At 46.5% G+C, this 15,949-nt stretch overlaps 1 protein-coding gene across 1 annotated transcript; it reads right to left on the bottom strand.

Annotated features, from left to right (window-relative positions):
* Positions 1–13,143: 13,143 nt before the first annotated feature.
* LOC110793282 (uncharacterized) lies at positions 13,144–14,970 on the bottom strand. The gene is made up of 2 exons (XM_021998143.2): positions 14,680–14,970; positions 13,144–14,286 (listed from the first exon to the last, which is right to left on the bottom strand). Exons 1-2 carry the CDS (start codon positions 14,968–14,970, stop codon positions 13,144–13,146), a joined length of 1,434 nt encoding a protein of 477 aa, XP_021853835.2.
* Between the last annotated feature and the right edge of the window lie 979 nt (positions 14,971–15,949).

Below are 15,949 nucleotides of genomic sequence, written 5' to 3'. Positions count from 1 at the left end.
ACAAGAATATTCCCGAAGGAATACTCCCTCCGATGCTTAAGTAAGACACGGGTTTTAAGGAAGATGTAATTAATGAACAGAAAGTATTAAAGGTAAGTAGTAGAATGTTTCTCTATCTAGAATTGTGTGTCAATTTCTTGGGAATTGAGTATATTTATAGTCTCTCCCTTTTGGGGGGAAACCCTAGGGTAATCTCATATGATTGGCTAGTTTATCAGATAATGACATGTGTCACTGTCATAACATTCTCTATGGGCCATGGGCCTTAAAAGTACTTGGCACATTTAGGCCAGTCATACATCAGCATACACTGACTTCCTAGATGGCAGCCAAATAGGCGGCTGACCAATTGGGAGGTTCCACCTGTCATGCAACAATTAAGCCACGTAGGCGGGGTATTTTTACCCACATCAGTCGCCGTCTTGGGTGTTGTCCTATCAGCCCAAAGGATCATAGGTAATTCGTCAGCCCATCTTCCTTTGGCGTCGTCGAGGCGCTTCTTGAGGTTGTTGATGATGATTTTGTTGCTTGACTCGGCTTGGCCATTTGCTTGAGGGTATCTCGGTGTTGAGGTATGCAAGGTGATGTTGTACCTGCTGCAAAATTCTTTGGTTTTGTTGTTGATGAACTGAGAACCGTTGTCACAGATGATCTCGAAAGGGATACCGAACCGACTAAGGACGTTTCGGTTTATGAATGAGATGACCTCAGTATCTCAAACTCGTTTAAATGCTTCTGCTTCGATCCATTTGGAGAAGTAATCAGTCATTGCTAGCATGAAGACACGCTGCCCTGATGCTTGTGGTAAGGGTCCCACTATGTCCATCCCCCACTTCATGAAGGGCCAAGGGGACAGGATGGGGTGGAGCACTTCACAAGGTTGGTGAGAGATGGATGCGAACCGCTGGCAAGAGTCGTATTTTTGTGGGCCAATAATATCCCGCAGGCAAAAGGCTATTGCATCTTTCTTCATGGTGGGCCAATAATATCCCATGGTAAGATTTTTGTGGGCTAAGATTCTTCCTCCGGCGTGGTTTCCACACTCACCATCATGTATGTTGCATAATGTCAACTCGATCTCGCCGTGATCTAGGCATCTCAGGTACGGTCCTGCCACCGATTTTCTGAACAGTATCCCATGGATTAAGATGAATCTGGAGGCTTTCATACGGAAGGATTTTTCGTGGGTTACTCCAGGTGGGATGGTGTTGTGTTTGAGCCAGTGTATGTAGGGGTCGCGCCATGAAGGCACTTGAGTAGGTGGAAATTGTTCGGTGATGGGTAGGTTATCTTTGGTGATGGATGGGTACATTAAGTGGACTACAGGGATGGAAGTGAGTTTAGGTTTGATATTTGAGCCGAGGTTGGCTAAGACGTCGGCCTAGGTGTTCTGATCTCTTGGTATTTGCTGCAGGGTGCATGAGTCGAACTTGTTGACGAGCCTTTTTGCTATTTCCAAGTAAGCCTGCATCTTTGAGTCCTTTGCTGCATACGAACCGTTAATCTGACTGATAATCAATAATGAATCACAACGTACCTCGAGTCGGCGAATACTCATGTCGAGTGCTAGTGATAATCCCAGGATCAAGGCTTCGTATTCCGCCTCGTTGTTGGTAGCTTTGAACTCGCAACAAACAGACTGTACTATGGTGTCCCCTTGTGGCGACTTTAGCACAATGCCTAGGGCCTGTTCCCCGTATGTTGGAGGAGCCGTCAATATGTAGGGTCCATGTCGATGAGGATCCATCGTCGGTCAGTATGTTGATTTCTTGGTCGGCTTCGTGTTGGAGGCTTGGGCTGAAGTCAGCCACAAAATCTGCCAGAGCTTGCGACTTGATGGCTGTGCGAGGTTCATACCTGATGTCATAACAACCTAACTGTATTGCCCATTTGGACATCCTGCCAGATAACTCGGGCTTCCTCATGATTGACTTCATGGGATAGTTAGTTCTAACAGTTATAGGATGACATTCGAAATAAGGGCGTAATTTAACGGAAGCAACCACTAATGCAAGGACAAGTTTTTCAAGATGGGAGTACCTCGTTTCGGCGCTAAGTAGAGACTAACTGACGTAATAAACAGGTAACTGTCTACCGTCTTCTTCTCGTGCTAGTACTGCACTGATGGTCGACTCCGTGACTGCAAGGTATATCTGTAACTCCTCATTATCATTTGGTTTGGACAATAGTGGAGGGTTCGACGGGTACTGCTTGAGTTGTTATAAAGCGGCTTCATGTCGATCGGTCCAATTGAACTTCTCGTTCTTCCTGAGGATGTCGTAGAACAAATTGCATTTGTCGGACGACCTGGAGATGAAGCGATTGAGGGCGGCCACTCTGCCTGCTAATATTTGTACGTCCTTTTGATTTTGAGGTGATTGTAGGCTGATGATTGCGCGGATCTGGTTAGGGCTGGCTTCGATACCTCTTTGAGTAACCATATAACCTAAGAATTTCCCAGAGGAGACTCCGAACGGGCACTTGGTGGGGTTGAGCTTCATGCTGTATTCTCGTAGTACGTCGAAGGCTTGTTGGAGATGTGAAATGTGGTCTGAGGCTTTCTTGGACTTTACCAACATGTCGTCGATGTAGACTTCCATTGTGTCGCCTAACTGTTTTCTGAACATTTTGTTGACTAGGCGTTGGTAGGTGGCACCTGCATTTCTTAAACCGAATGGCATGACTTTGTAACAATAAGTTCCCCGCTCCGTGATGAAGGCGGTTTTTTCCTGATCTTCTGGGTGCATCAGAATCTGGTTGTACCCACTGAATGCATCCATAAATGTGAGAATTTCATGCCTTGCAGTAGCATCAACCATGGCGTCGGTGTGGGGTAAAGGAAAGGAATCTTTGGGGCATGCTTTGTTGATGTCGGTGAAATCTATGGAAACACGCCATTTCCCGTTTTTCTTTCTAACCACGACGACATTGGCTAACCAATCTGGATATTTGACTTCTCTGATCTTTCCCGTATCTAATAGTTTCTGAACCTCGTCGTTGATGATTTGGTTACGTTCTGGAGCGAACTTCCGCCGTTTCTGCTTGACGGGCTTGTGATGCGGGTCAACACTTAATTTGTGAGTGATGACGTCTGGGCTGATACCTGGCATGTCTTCATGGGACCACGCGAAGCAATCTGCGTTGGCCTTGAGAAATGTGATGAGCTCCGACCTGATGTCGTCAGGCATGTCGCACCCAATGAAAACGACTTGTTCTGGTTTCGCAGGATCTAAGATGACTTTGTCAAGTCGCTCAGACTTGGGTTTGTAGCCTGCTAGGTCGGAACTGGACTGTAGTTGCTATAAAGAGGATTTATTGGTGGCTGAGGGTTTAGAGCAACTTTGTAACATTCTTTAGATTCTTGCTGATCTCCTTTGATTTCCTGAACCCCCCATCGAGTTGGGAATTTGATGGTTTGATGGTATGTCGAGGGGATGGCCTTCAGGTCGTGGATCCAGGGCCTGCCCAAGATAATGTTGTAAGATGAAGGGCAATCAATAACATAGAACTTTACCTATTGGTTGATTCCTTGAGTGTAAACAGGTAAGGTGACTTCTCCGAAGGTGGTTTTTGCCTCGCCGCTAAACCCTATCAGCACGGTGGACTTCTTGACGACATCTGTATCCGGGTTGAGCCCCATCTCCTTGAGGGCGTCGAGCATCATCATATTAGTTGAGCTGCCGTTGTCGACTAGGACTCGTTTGATCATGCAGTTTCCAACAGGAATGGATATCACCAGGCCATCGTGATGTTTGTCCGAGATGTCCCCTGCATCAGATTCATCAAAAGATATAGGGGTTAGATACTTCGCGGCTACGGCTCGGGCCAGTCTGTCTATCTCGCTTTCTCGAGCATGCCTCTTCGCTGCAGAATAAGTTAAACCACAGATGTCAGAGCCTCTAGCAATAAAATTTACAGTTTTAGTGTAAGGGGGAGGTGGAGGAGGTCGAGATGGAGAGTTAGAGTTGTCTTTGTTGACGACGCCACGGGCTTTGTCTGACATGACGTCTTTGAGGTATCCATTCTTCAACAGGTAGGCTACTTCTCTCCTTAATGCAACGCAGTCGTTGGTGGTGTGACCGATGTCGGCGTGGAAATCACACCATTTTGACGGATCCTTCTTTGATTCGGGTTTACTGGACTTCGGTGGCCACTGCACCGCTTTCCCCATCTTCGAGAGGTGGTTCATCAGACCTACAGTGTCAACACAAAAAGAATATTCGTTAATTTTTGGAGGCAGATCCGGGCTATTCTTCCAGTCGGAGTCGTCGTCATCTTCCACCACTGCTACGTGTTGAGGTCGGGAATAAGGGGCAGGACGATCACTGATTCTCTTGGGGTAGGGCAATCGCCTTTCCGTTTTGGTGTAGTCATTGGCTCCTTTCCTGGAATAGAGAGTTTCTTCCAACCTGACTTGGGCCATTGCTTTGGCTTGAGCGTCCTCAAACGTCTTGCAGGGGTATTTGATAAGATCCCTCCAAAGATCGGTTTCGCCGTACCTTGTCTGAATGCTTCGATTGCTGTCGGGACGTCACATTCAGGTACAGTTACCTTCTCCCTGATGAACCAAGCTATGTAGTCCTTTAGAGGTTCGTCAGGGCGTTGGACCACTCGGTACAGGTCGCTCGTCTGCTTCTCCAAGCATCTGCTGCTAGCGAACTGCTGATTAAACATGTTGTCGAGATGAGCGAAAGAGGTGATGCATCCGTTTGGCAGGCTGGTTAACCACTTCAAGGTGGGTCCGATCAATGTCGAACCGAACCCTTTGCAAAGGCTACCTTCCCTCATATGTTTGGGAACTGGGGTAGTCATTATTCGCTGCTTGTAGGTCAAGATGTGCTCCCTTGGATCGGTCGTTCCGTCGTACATGGGCATATTGGGTGGGCTGAATCGCTTCGGGATGTCGATTGCATCGATGGGGTCGGCATATGGTGAGTCGGCATAACTGTCCAGGCTGGCTTCTTTGATTGGTGTTGGTACTCCTGGGATTTTGTTTATCATGGTCATAATTTGTTGGAGTTGATGATTAGTGTTTTCGTAGATGCTGTTGAGCACCGGGATGAGGGGACTGAATGTTTCGGGGAGGCTGGCTTGGAGGTGTTGGTAGTAAGTGTTTTGTGGGTATACGCCGTGAGGTTGGTGAGGAGTGAACTGCGGCACCACTTGTTGCATGTAAGGGGGCGTTCCTTGGGTAGCATGGGTACCTGCAACATAAGGGAAAGGAGTTGCGAAACCGCGACTAACTGGAACGACTGACATGTTAAGAGGAGTGTATGGAGAATAGTTTCGAGAAGAGTCTGGTCGCATGAGGGTGCTCGGGAACACTGCTTGCGGCGCTTGACTGGCTAAAGGAACCGCCATCAATTGGGGGGGTGCTCCTGGTGCTGAAGTGACTAGGTTGACAACAGGCTGAACGATTTGCTGAGAAAAGAGTTGATCCCATGGCATTTGAGTCGCCGGTGTCGGTCCTTGTGCCGGGACTGTGACGGGCAGGGGCATCGACATGGTTACCATTGGGGGTGGTAACGGACGAGATGCCGGAGCGGAGGTGGGAACCGACATCATGGAGGATGTCGTCATGCCGACCTAGTATGGGGTGACCCGGGCAGCTGTTGTGGCGATGGCGGCCGCCGATGTACCTGCAGAAGATGGTTGAGTTGGTGGCGCGGGGAGCCAACTCGGGTTAGAGCGGGGCTGATTTGGCAGCGGGTCGAACTCGCAAATCTGTTCGAAGATTGGGCCTCCTGGTTCGCCAAAAGGTACATGGAGAGGATGGTCCGGAGCAGTGTCGAGATCTAAACGGCGGTTTAGACCAGAGGTGTCTCGCCGATACTGGAACCTTAACCTGGTGGCGATGGAGGCGGTGGATCTGACCTGGGAGTGCAATGCTTCGTTTTCCTTTTGGAGGATGTTGATGCGCTGCTCCATGGCTTCGAAGCGACGAGTGATATCATCGGATGAGCTAGCATTTCCGGCCATGGTGATTGGAATGGTATTATCAAGCTGCTTTTGATTGTCAGCCCCACGGTGGGCGCCAAATTGTTTTGGGCAAATTCTACTTAGAGACGAACTTGCCTTGATGATGGTGCTAACAATCGATCGAGCTAGATAATTTAGAGTAACGAGAGCAAGTTGTAATAGCAAGGAATAATAGTATTATTATTGCTTAGAATTCGTATATACAAACTGACAAAGTTAAGCCATTTTATAGGACTTCGTAACAAGAACGTAATGTTTGTGCTTAATTGCACATAATTGAATAATAAATGCGTAATGAAAGCCGGCTCCATCAACAGTTTGTAACGGCTGTCTTGATCCCAGCCGTTGAGGGTGAGTCTGAAAGGCATACGTCCTGCTGGCAGCCACATAGGCACTGTTTGCCACGTCTGTCCACGTCACCAAGAGGGTATTTTCCCCCCTAACAGCATGCATGGCTCCAGCATAATGGGCCACCCCAATATAGCACTAAATTCCCCAGGGAGGGGACATACCTCATTATTCCCGAAGCGGAAGAAATGATGATTCGGATCCCAAGCCTCCAAAGCAGCAAGAATGAAGTGCACATCAAGTTTTACCAATCGAAAGGAGGCGAGCACCCCAAGATGCAGGCCATCAAGCTCTCTTTTCTCCAATTTGCCTAGCGAACCGAGCCACGAGTTCAAGGCATTTTCAAAAGACATAGCCATATTCTCTCTTCTTTTTCGTGAGGAAGCAGTATGCAAAGGAAAGCAGGGAAGGAGTGTTGCAAAGAAATGATCCGACGAGCCCCCTATTTATACAAGCATGTCAGCACAATGGCGCCAGGCGCCGAGCCCTGCGCCAAACGCAGGGGCCTGCAACGAAGGACGAGGCCACCGTCCTCCTTATGACTCCGAGTACACGCCCTTTAGTGCTTCGGACAGCAGAGTACAACCTCTATTATTCAAGATTCCAAAGCCGCAAGCCGCGCAATTTCAAGCAGTCCGAGTCAGCGCTTCGGGCAGATTTTGGGTCAATTTATTCAAAAGTCAAGCATTCTAGTCCTAGATCGGCGTCCTAAGTCGAGTCTGCATATGCATAGCAAAAGTTGATATACTTTGACTTGCGCTGTTCCTAACCAAAAAAACCTCAGTCAAAGTGGGGGATTATAGTGGATATATACACCCGAAAATATGGGCAAATTTTTTCAAAATTTTTGCAAATTCCTCATGCATGCATATAGCTAAAAATTTTAAAGGCACACACAACGCATACAAGTTCAAATTTTCAAACATACAAAAATCCAAGCTTCAAAGTTCCAAACCAATTTCCAAACCATACAACCATACAAAATTCAAGTTCCAAACCGTACAAATCCATACAAGTACCATCCATACAAAAAATCAAACCAAGGCAAGCTGGAACTCGCTACCATGCAGGGTCAATCCGAGTCATCACCAGCCGTAATGTCAATCACAGGCTCTTTACCCCTGTTGCGGCTCTGGTAACGCTCCAGATCCCGATCCAGCTCTGTCCCGGGGGTACCAGGCTCCTGCTCCGAGATACGAAGAGTGCCAGGAGAAGGATAAACTCCCTGCTGAGGGGAAGGGTACTGATAAGGCGGCGGCATCCCCATGAACTGGTGCGGTGTCCCAAACATCTGAGCCTGACGCATCCTCTCCATCTCCGACCAGTAAGCCCAAGCATCCGCACCCCAAGGCTGAGGACCGCTCCCTCCAAAGTAGTAATCAGGGGGAGGAACAAAAGGCCTCGAACTGCTCGCATCCCCAAAAGAATGCCTGGTGGGATCAGCATATACAAAAGGGGTAGCTCCCCTACCAGCATCAGAAGGCCTCTGGAAAGTACCAGCACGAGACCCCTGTCCCAGATCCAAGCTTGGTCCTTCCTGCCTCAATGAAGTCTTTGCCTGATTCTCCCTGTCAACGGAACATCTGCGACCTCGACGGCGCTCCTATACAAAGTACAAATCTCAAGAATCAACATCCAAGTTTTGGTTTTCCGAAATACAAATTTCAAAGTCAAGAAAAGCACCTCTCTGTCCCGGCCAGAAAGCTTTTGGGTCAGTTTGGCACAATGCCTCTTCAAGGACTCAATCAGAAGCATCCAGCGACGCACTCTCACCTGAGGCGCCTGCATACAAAATTCAAGATCAATTTCCAGATACAAGATTACAATCAATTTCAAGCAAATACAAGTACTTATAGCTGCATAATGCTCAGGTACAGCATCATACGATCCTCGGTGCGGAGGAGAAGCTACAGGAATGGTCACCTCCACCTGTTCCCCGTCCGAGTTCTCATAACGGACGACCTTATCAGCATAGGGAATGTCCTCGGGATCAACCTCCTCCTCCTACATACAATCATCCAATCATACAATCAAACCAACATACAAGAATACAAGAATACAAGGTGCAAGATTCGAAAGCTCACCGGCAGTACGAAGCTTACAAGTGGAGCAAGTCTCCCCAGAAGGTCCTCATAGAGGCCCCTCCTATCTACAAAGTTCTCCCAAGGGAGGCAAACAGCATCACCAGCATTCAAGTAGAGCTGGGAGAGTTCATCGTCTGGCGCCAACATGGATCCCGGTGGATCCTTAGGGAGAAGCCTGTCCCCCGTACTGTGCTGAAGGGACACGCTCTCCCCCAAGTACCACATATGGCGATACACGCCCGAAAGCAAGACCCGCCTCGAAGACATGAAATGGGCCCGAGCGGCCAAAATAGGTATAGGCGCGTCAGCAAAAGGACGCCAAACCACCTACAGAGCAGATAATTCAGGAAACTATACAAATACAAATACAAGAGAACAAAACAGTACAAAAGGTTTACCTTATCAATGGGTAAAACTCTCCAAGCTCTGCGGGAGGCAAACAGAGGCACCCTCCTGCGCACCGCTCCTATCCAAGAAGCAGCATACGGGTAAGCCGCATTTCCAGCACGATTCATGCGCCAAAGTCGGGAAGTGCTCGTACATCAAATTCTTTCAAAAAACAAGCAAAGCATCAGTCAAGTTCAAGATACAAGCATACAAGTACAATATACAAAGTACAAGGAGTCCCATATACCTCCAGCACACTCCAAAAAGCAGCAATGCTCAGTACGCCCTCGGGCGCAGTCCTAGAGGCCCACTTCATCTCATACAAGAGGTGGTCGTATGCCATACCACCCCAGTTGAGGCTCGAAACAGCCCTCAAATCCTGCAAAGCTGTCAGGAAGCCGATGTGCACCCGACTGTTCCTGCCCGGGGCCATCACTCTACTCACCAGAGCCAAGAGGAAAAGTCGAACCCTCTGCTCCGCAGATATGCCTACACTACGGATAACATCCATGATCACCGTCACAGAAGCATGAGTATCATCATCAGCCAAATCGACAACAGGGCCGAGCAAGTCCCTGGTAGTACTCGAGAACCACTTCATCCTAGAATCCAAAATCACGGTCCTCTCGGAAAAAGGAAGGCTCGTAATCATGGCGAACTCGAAGGGGGTAATGGTGATCTCCCCCCATGCCATATGAAAAGTGTTGGTGGTATCCCACCACCGCTCCAGCAAAGCCTGTAGAGCCGGGGTTTGATCCCCGTTCTCATCGGAGTATCTCCCATGGCACGCCAGAAATCAACCAGGCCCGTCTGCAACCAGATTCCCATAGCCTCCTTGTCAGCACGGATGGCTCGAAAAGCCTTATGCAGCTCCGCCAAGGACCAAAAGGTGCAAAAAGGCTCTCCGTCGGCCTATGGATGAACGAGTCAGTTCAAAACCTATACAAGTTCAAAACACAAATTCAAAGCACAGTATAAAACTCCCCAAGCCAGCGCGAGGCCGCTGAGACAAATGAAAATCCGGTCGGAACACTAGATCGGAAGGACTCCAACCAGTCCCAACGAAATTGGGCAGTCTCCGGGGAATCATGCCCCCCTCCGGCATATTTGTGGCAGCCGCTTCATCATCCGAAGCATCCTCCATAGCAGCTCAAACCACTGAGCGTTCGGCAAGCTTTCTTCGAGTATGACGAGGCATACTAAGTCATGCAAAATACAAAACATCAAGATTCTAAACTGGGGGCTATCCTATACTAGCCCGTACAAAAGTCAAATTCGAAAAATCCCAGCGGCGGTACAGACCCAACCAAGGACCTCTACACCAACGCCTAGGCTATCCATGGCAAAGCAGGTATACAAATTCTACACCAACGCCTAGGCTATCCATGCCAAAGCAGGTATACAAATTCTACACCAACGCATAGGCTATCCATGCCACCTATACAAGTTCTACATCAACGCCTTGGCTACCCATGCCAAAGCAGCTATAAGTTCAAGAAAAAAAAAATTCAAAATTTCAAAATTTCAATACCACAAGTTCCAACAGTTCAAGTTCGAGTGGTATCAAACAATTTTTCTACAAAATTCAAGAAGCCTACTATCGTGCGAGCATCATGTCAACAAGCATTTCAAAGTACAAAATATCAAAACTACATGCAATCCTAGAATTTATTTCATAAGCAAAACATGAAATACTTACATGGACAAGGCAAGAGCAAGACCAAGGGAAGACAATTCGACCTTTGAGAGAGAAAAGAAAGCAAGAGAATGAGGGATTTCTCCTCAAATGGCACGGCAAGGGGCACTTATATAGCGCAGCCCCGCGTCGAACGCCGAGCTCAGCGCCCAGCGCTGCCTGCTGCATGCGCAGGAATCTTCAGCATGCGCGGTCTCCCGTGCTGATTGCACGTCCTTTGCTGCTACGATTTTCTGCACCAGGCATCAAACATCAAATCGTGCTACTTTTCGAAAATACTGGTATATACATGTATCCCCAAGTACAAACAGATCAGCATTTCAAGAATAAAAAGTCCAAAAAATGCAACAATTTAGGCGTTCGACTCCCAACGGACCCAAGCTCCAGGAAAGTCAGCCGAAATTTCAAAATCTCAAGGGCCAGTAAAAAGCTCTTGTCCCCAGTGAAGCACATCCCCAACGGATTAACTCCGGGTATTCAAAAAATTCAAAGTTCAAAATTCAAGAATTCGAAAATCAAAATTTTCGATGCCAAGCTCCGTCCTAACTCAAAGACGGAAGCGCAGTACAAGTACAAGCCGAGGTCGTCACAGTCGAACCGAGGTAGACTCTGTCCTTTTTTCTAACGCCTGTTTTGTGCAGGTATCGGCGTACAAAGAGTGGTCTTGATTGCAGAACATGTTGAATATTCTCCGTCCCAAGTCGAAAACTTTGACTTGCGCTTTCCTAACCGAACGCTCAGTCAAAGTGGGGGCTTCTGTAGAGACCTAATTTGTGTCTCCCCATTGGGATGATGACGATACCATTATCCTTGTTAGGTAGTTAGAGCAACTCCGTGCGGAAATTCCAATTGCTAGAAGCATGTCCAAAATCCAAGAGCCAAAATCCAATCCCCGAGGCCGTTCCCCTTCCGGAACTCGGTACAAAATACAAATTTCAAAAATCAAGTTCAAAATCCAAGTACAATCTCACCCAATGGACTATCCCATTGGTTTTACAAGGCCTTTTCCACTCAAAATCATATAAGGCAAGTTAAATTCGGGCGCCGACCCACAAAACCGAGCAAGCCGGGCCTCGTCCCGTAAAACCGAATTCAAAAACCCAAAACGACTTGTTTTTAGACGAAAGCTAAGCCTTAATCCCCAAGCAATCACTACGTGCCAAGGTCGTACTAGTCGTACAATGGTACAACAATACAATCCAAAAGCAAGGACGACATCTTTCCGTCCCTTTTGGCAGCATCCACGCCACGTTCCGAGTCCCAACCCTAATCTATTCAATATTGCTTTGATTTTCTATTTCAAAATGATTAGTAAGTTGGCATTTTTACTCTTAAAAATGTCACTTGAAAAAATCATACATTTCTTCAAAATCCAAACTTTTCAAAATACAAAAATGCAAACTTTCAAGATTCAAGGATGTTCAAAGTTGTTTGTAATCACTTGTTTGAACTAGAATCATTTTCAAACATGGAGTAATCAAAGATGATGCCTTTCTAACTTTTAAAGGTTTAGTCTTTGAGATTCAAGACTCCATTTTTCAATATACAAGTTCAAGTTTTCAAATTTCAAAATCCAACAATGTTTAGGGTTGCTCATGACTACTTCCCTAAACTAGGATTCTTTCAAAGTAAGATCACATCAAAGATCTAACCTTTTCAACATTAGAAGGCCCGATCTTTGAGATTCAAGTCTCTTAATTTCAATATTTCAAGTTCAAGTATTTCAAGTTCAATATTTCAAGTTTCAAGCTTTCAAGTTCAAGTTCCATATGCAAAATCTAGGATACTTTGGGGTGAGCAACTTCTCCCAAGTTGAGATTTTTGGCTTTGAATTCGTGTCGAACACACTTATTTTTAAGTAGCCGTTTGGAGTTCGGATTTCATGTGCCTAAGTTCAAATTTCAATATTGCAATTTCAATTATGCACCTTTCAATTCCGCACTTTCAATAATGCATTTCAATTCCGCACTTTCAATTATGCAACTTTACTTGCCTAGTCCTTCTAGGCAATGTGGACCTACTCCATCTCTAGGGGGTCTTGTATTTACTAATTCCGCACTTATTTACTATTGTGATGTTGCTTTATTTGCTTTATTGCTTTCATCACCGCACATGCTAAATACAATCAAATGCAAGGTTACATCACGCTTAACAAAGATAATTTATTGGACAAACCGATCTTAGGTTCCCTTAAATTAACTTTAAAGCAAAGTGACCACAATACAAAATAGAAATTCAATTTGCTCTAAACTCAAACCCACATAGTCTAAACTAGGGTATTTTTTGAAAATGTTGTGCCACGTACTTGAATAATTTCTAAAGCTCGCGGAATAAGCATCTCGTTCCCGTGCCCGGATCTCACCCATCCGTTTCGAAGATTCAAAGCCTTATCCAAATCGAGTCACTCTTGGTCTTTCCAAACGGGACCCTAAAATAATGTTTGGTGGCGACTCCTTCAAGATCCAAAAATTCAAAGGTTTCTAAAAACCACCCCTTTTAGGGAAAAAAGCAATTCGAGCAAAAATACCCCCTACACTCACACATTTCTATAGGAATGACTGCCTCGGCTCCTAGCAAGAATGGTGTTTCTCCAGTCGAGTTTTTTGCCGTAGTACGGATTGACCATAAGACAATTGGCAACTCGTCATCTCACAATCCCTTAGCCTCATCTAACTTCTTCTTCATTCCCTCAGAAATGATTTTGTTAAAAGCCTCAACTTGTCCATTTGCCTGCGGCCTTCCAACCGATGCAAAATGGCCGGCTATGCCACGCTCGGCCAGCCAATCCTTAAGTTTCGGTGTCTCGAACTGCGGTCCATTGTCAAAAATGATCAACTGTGGCACACCAAAACGGGTGATGATGTTTTTCCATATGAATGCCTTAGGAATGTTCTTTAATGCTTCCGCTTCCACCCACTTGGTGAAATAATCAACAACAACAATGACATAGCGCCTCCCACCCAGCGCGGTGGTGTATGGGCCTATGAGATCCATTCCCCACTTAGCAAAGGGTATTGGACTTGTGATGGGTGTCACAATCTGAGCTGTCCGGTGTATCAGATGGGTAAAGCGCTGGCATTTGTTGCACCTCAGTGAAAGTGCATCATCCTTCAGAGTTGGCCAATAATAGCCAGTTTGAAGTGCATTTACAGCCAAGGCCCTTCCCCCAATGTTCGAACTACACCACCCTTGGTGAATGTCCTGTAGGATCTCTTGTCCTTTCTCAGGCGTCACACATCGCAGTAAAGGACGGGAATAGGCCTTGTACAGTGTTCCGTTCCACATCTCAAACCAAGAACATTTTTTCTGGAGCTTTGCCGCCTGTTTTGGGTCATCTGGTAGGACTCCATTCATCTTGAAGTTAATTATATTGTCCAACCAGGTGGACATTCTGTCTAGAACTGCCGCTTCAAGCTGCTCAATACTTTTATGATCTTTTACCTCCCAAAATACATGTCGGGGGGTATCACCAGATGCGGAGCTGGCCAATTTGAACAACGCGTCAGCTTGATTATTCTCTGACCGAGGGACCTGACTTACTTCAAAGCTCTTCCATTTTTCCACTTCCTGGTGGACGACCTTCATATATTTTATCATTGTTGGGTCTCTTGTCTCGTAATTTCCATTAACTTGACTCACAATAAGTTGGGAATCAAATAGTGCCAGAATCTCCTTGGCTCCTGCCGCCTTGCACATTTTGATGCTGCAAAGAAAGGCCTCGTACTCGGCCTCATTGTTGGACGCTTGGAAATTAAAGCGCATGGCATACTCAAACGAATCCCCCTCAGGTGACTGACAAATTATACCAGCTCCACACCCGTTTTATTTGGATGATCCGTCCACATAGACTTACCACACAGTTTTTGTATTCTCAGAGAAGACATGTCTTGTCATTTCCACAATAAAATATGCAAATGCCTGCCCTTTGATGGCCTTCCTCGGTTCATAAGTAATATCAAACGATGTTAATTCAATGGCCCAGTTCAACATGCGACCCGAGGCCTCCAATTTTATGAACGGCAGTTTCAGCGGCTGATCTGTATAAATCACTAGTCTGTGAGCTAGGAAGTAGGGGCGGAGTTTCTTGCTGGCCATGAACAGGGATAGACCAAACTTTTCCACAGTTGGATATCTCACCTCGGCATTCTAAAGTATGTGACTCACAAAGTATACGGGCATATGTACCCCTTCCCTTTCAGTCAACAAGACTGCACTTAGAGAATATTCGGATACTGCCATGTACATACATAAGACTTCCCCCTGCAAGGGACTAACAAGCCGGAGTAGAGTGTGAAAATGGTCTTTCAATTTCAAAAAGGCCTCCTCTGCTTCATCTGACCATTCAAACTTGGACTTCTTCCTGATTGCTCTGAAAAAGTAGTGACATTTATACCCGGCCCTGGAAAGAAATCTACCCAGGGCGGCCAAGCAACTTGTAAGTCGCTGAACCTCTTTGACAGTCTTCGGCGAGCTCATATCGATTACCGCCTGTATTTTATCTGGGTTGGCCTAAATTCCCCTTTCATCAATTAAGAAACATAGGAACTTCCCGGACGTTACCCAAAACACGCACTTCTTGGGATTCATCCTCATGTTATAAGCACGAATGGTCTCGAATGTTTCCCTCAAATCAGCTAGGTGTGCCGCTCGCTCTTTACTTTTTACTATCATGTCATCAATATAGGCCTCAATATTTCTGCCAAGCTGCTTACTGAACACAGTGAGACGCTAGAATGTAGCAGGGACGTTCTTCATTCCAAACGGCATAACCTTGTAGCAATATAACTCATCATCCGGCCAAAGAGGGATCTGATGAAACCCTGAGTATGCATCCATAAAACTCATCATGGCATGCCCCGCCATGTAGTCGACAAGCCAGTCGATCTTTGGCAAAGGGAAGCTATCTTTGGGGCATGCCTTGTTCAAATTGGTATAATTGACGCACATCCTCCAGGTGCCGTTTGTTTTGGGACGAGGACCACATTAGCTACCCAATCTGGGTACTGGCTTGGTCGGACAAAGCTTGCATCCATCAGTTTTTTCACTTCAGCGGCCGCCGCCTGATTTCGAATCTCCCCATGGTTTCTTTTCTTCTGACGGACCGGTCTAGCATCCGAGTCCACAATTAGCTTATGAACAGCCATGGCTGGATCAATGTCGGGCATTTCTTCTACAGTAAATGCAAAAATATCCTCAAATTCTCTCAGCAAATGGACCAACTCTGCCGCCATCGGGTTGTCAGGAGAAACTGCAATGGGCACTACCCTGTCTGGTTTGTCCAAGTTCAACACAATATCGTAGTTAGCCCCAACAGGTTCTGGTCGGCGTCCCTCTATGTGAGCCGATGATATGGTTAAGGTTTCTTTCACAGATTTAGAATTTATGCCGCCGCACTTTCTTTTGTTGCCTATCACATCTTTCTCCTCACCTGATCCCCAGGCATCTGGATTCAAGG

Source organism: Spinacia oleracea, unplaced genomic scaffold (genome assembly GCF_020520425.1).
Source record: "Spinacia oleracea cultivar Varoflay unplaced genomic scaffold, BTI_SOV_V1 SOVchr0_005, whole genome shotgun sequence".
Lineage (NCBI taxonomy): Eukaryota > Viridiplantae > Streptophyta > Magnoliopsida > Caryophyllales > Amaranthaceae > Spinacia > Spinacia oleracea.
Note: the sequence above shows the minus strand (reverse complement) of the source record. Positions and strands in the feature narration are given on the sequence as shown.

Excerpts from the sequence above, each read along its gene's own strand:
- LOC110793282 (XM_021998143.2), bottom strand. The coding sequence starts at position 14,970 with ATGAGCTCGCCGAAGACTGTCAAAGAGGTTCAGCGACTTACAAGTTGC. Across the intron at positions 14,287-14,679 it reads TGTTGACTGAAAGGGAAGGG|TCACCTGAGGGGGATTCGTT; the intron begins GTACATATGCCC and ends ATAATTTGTCAG.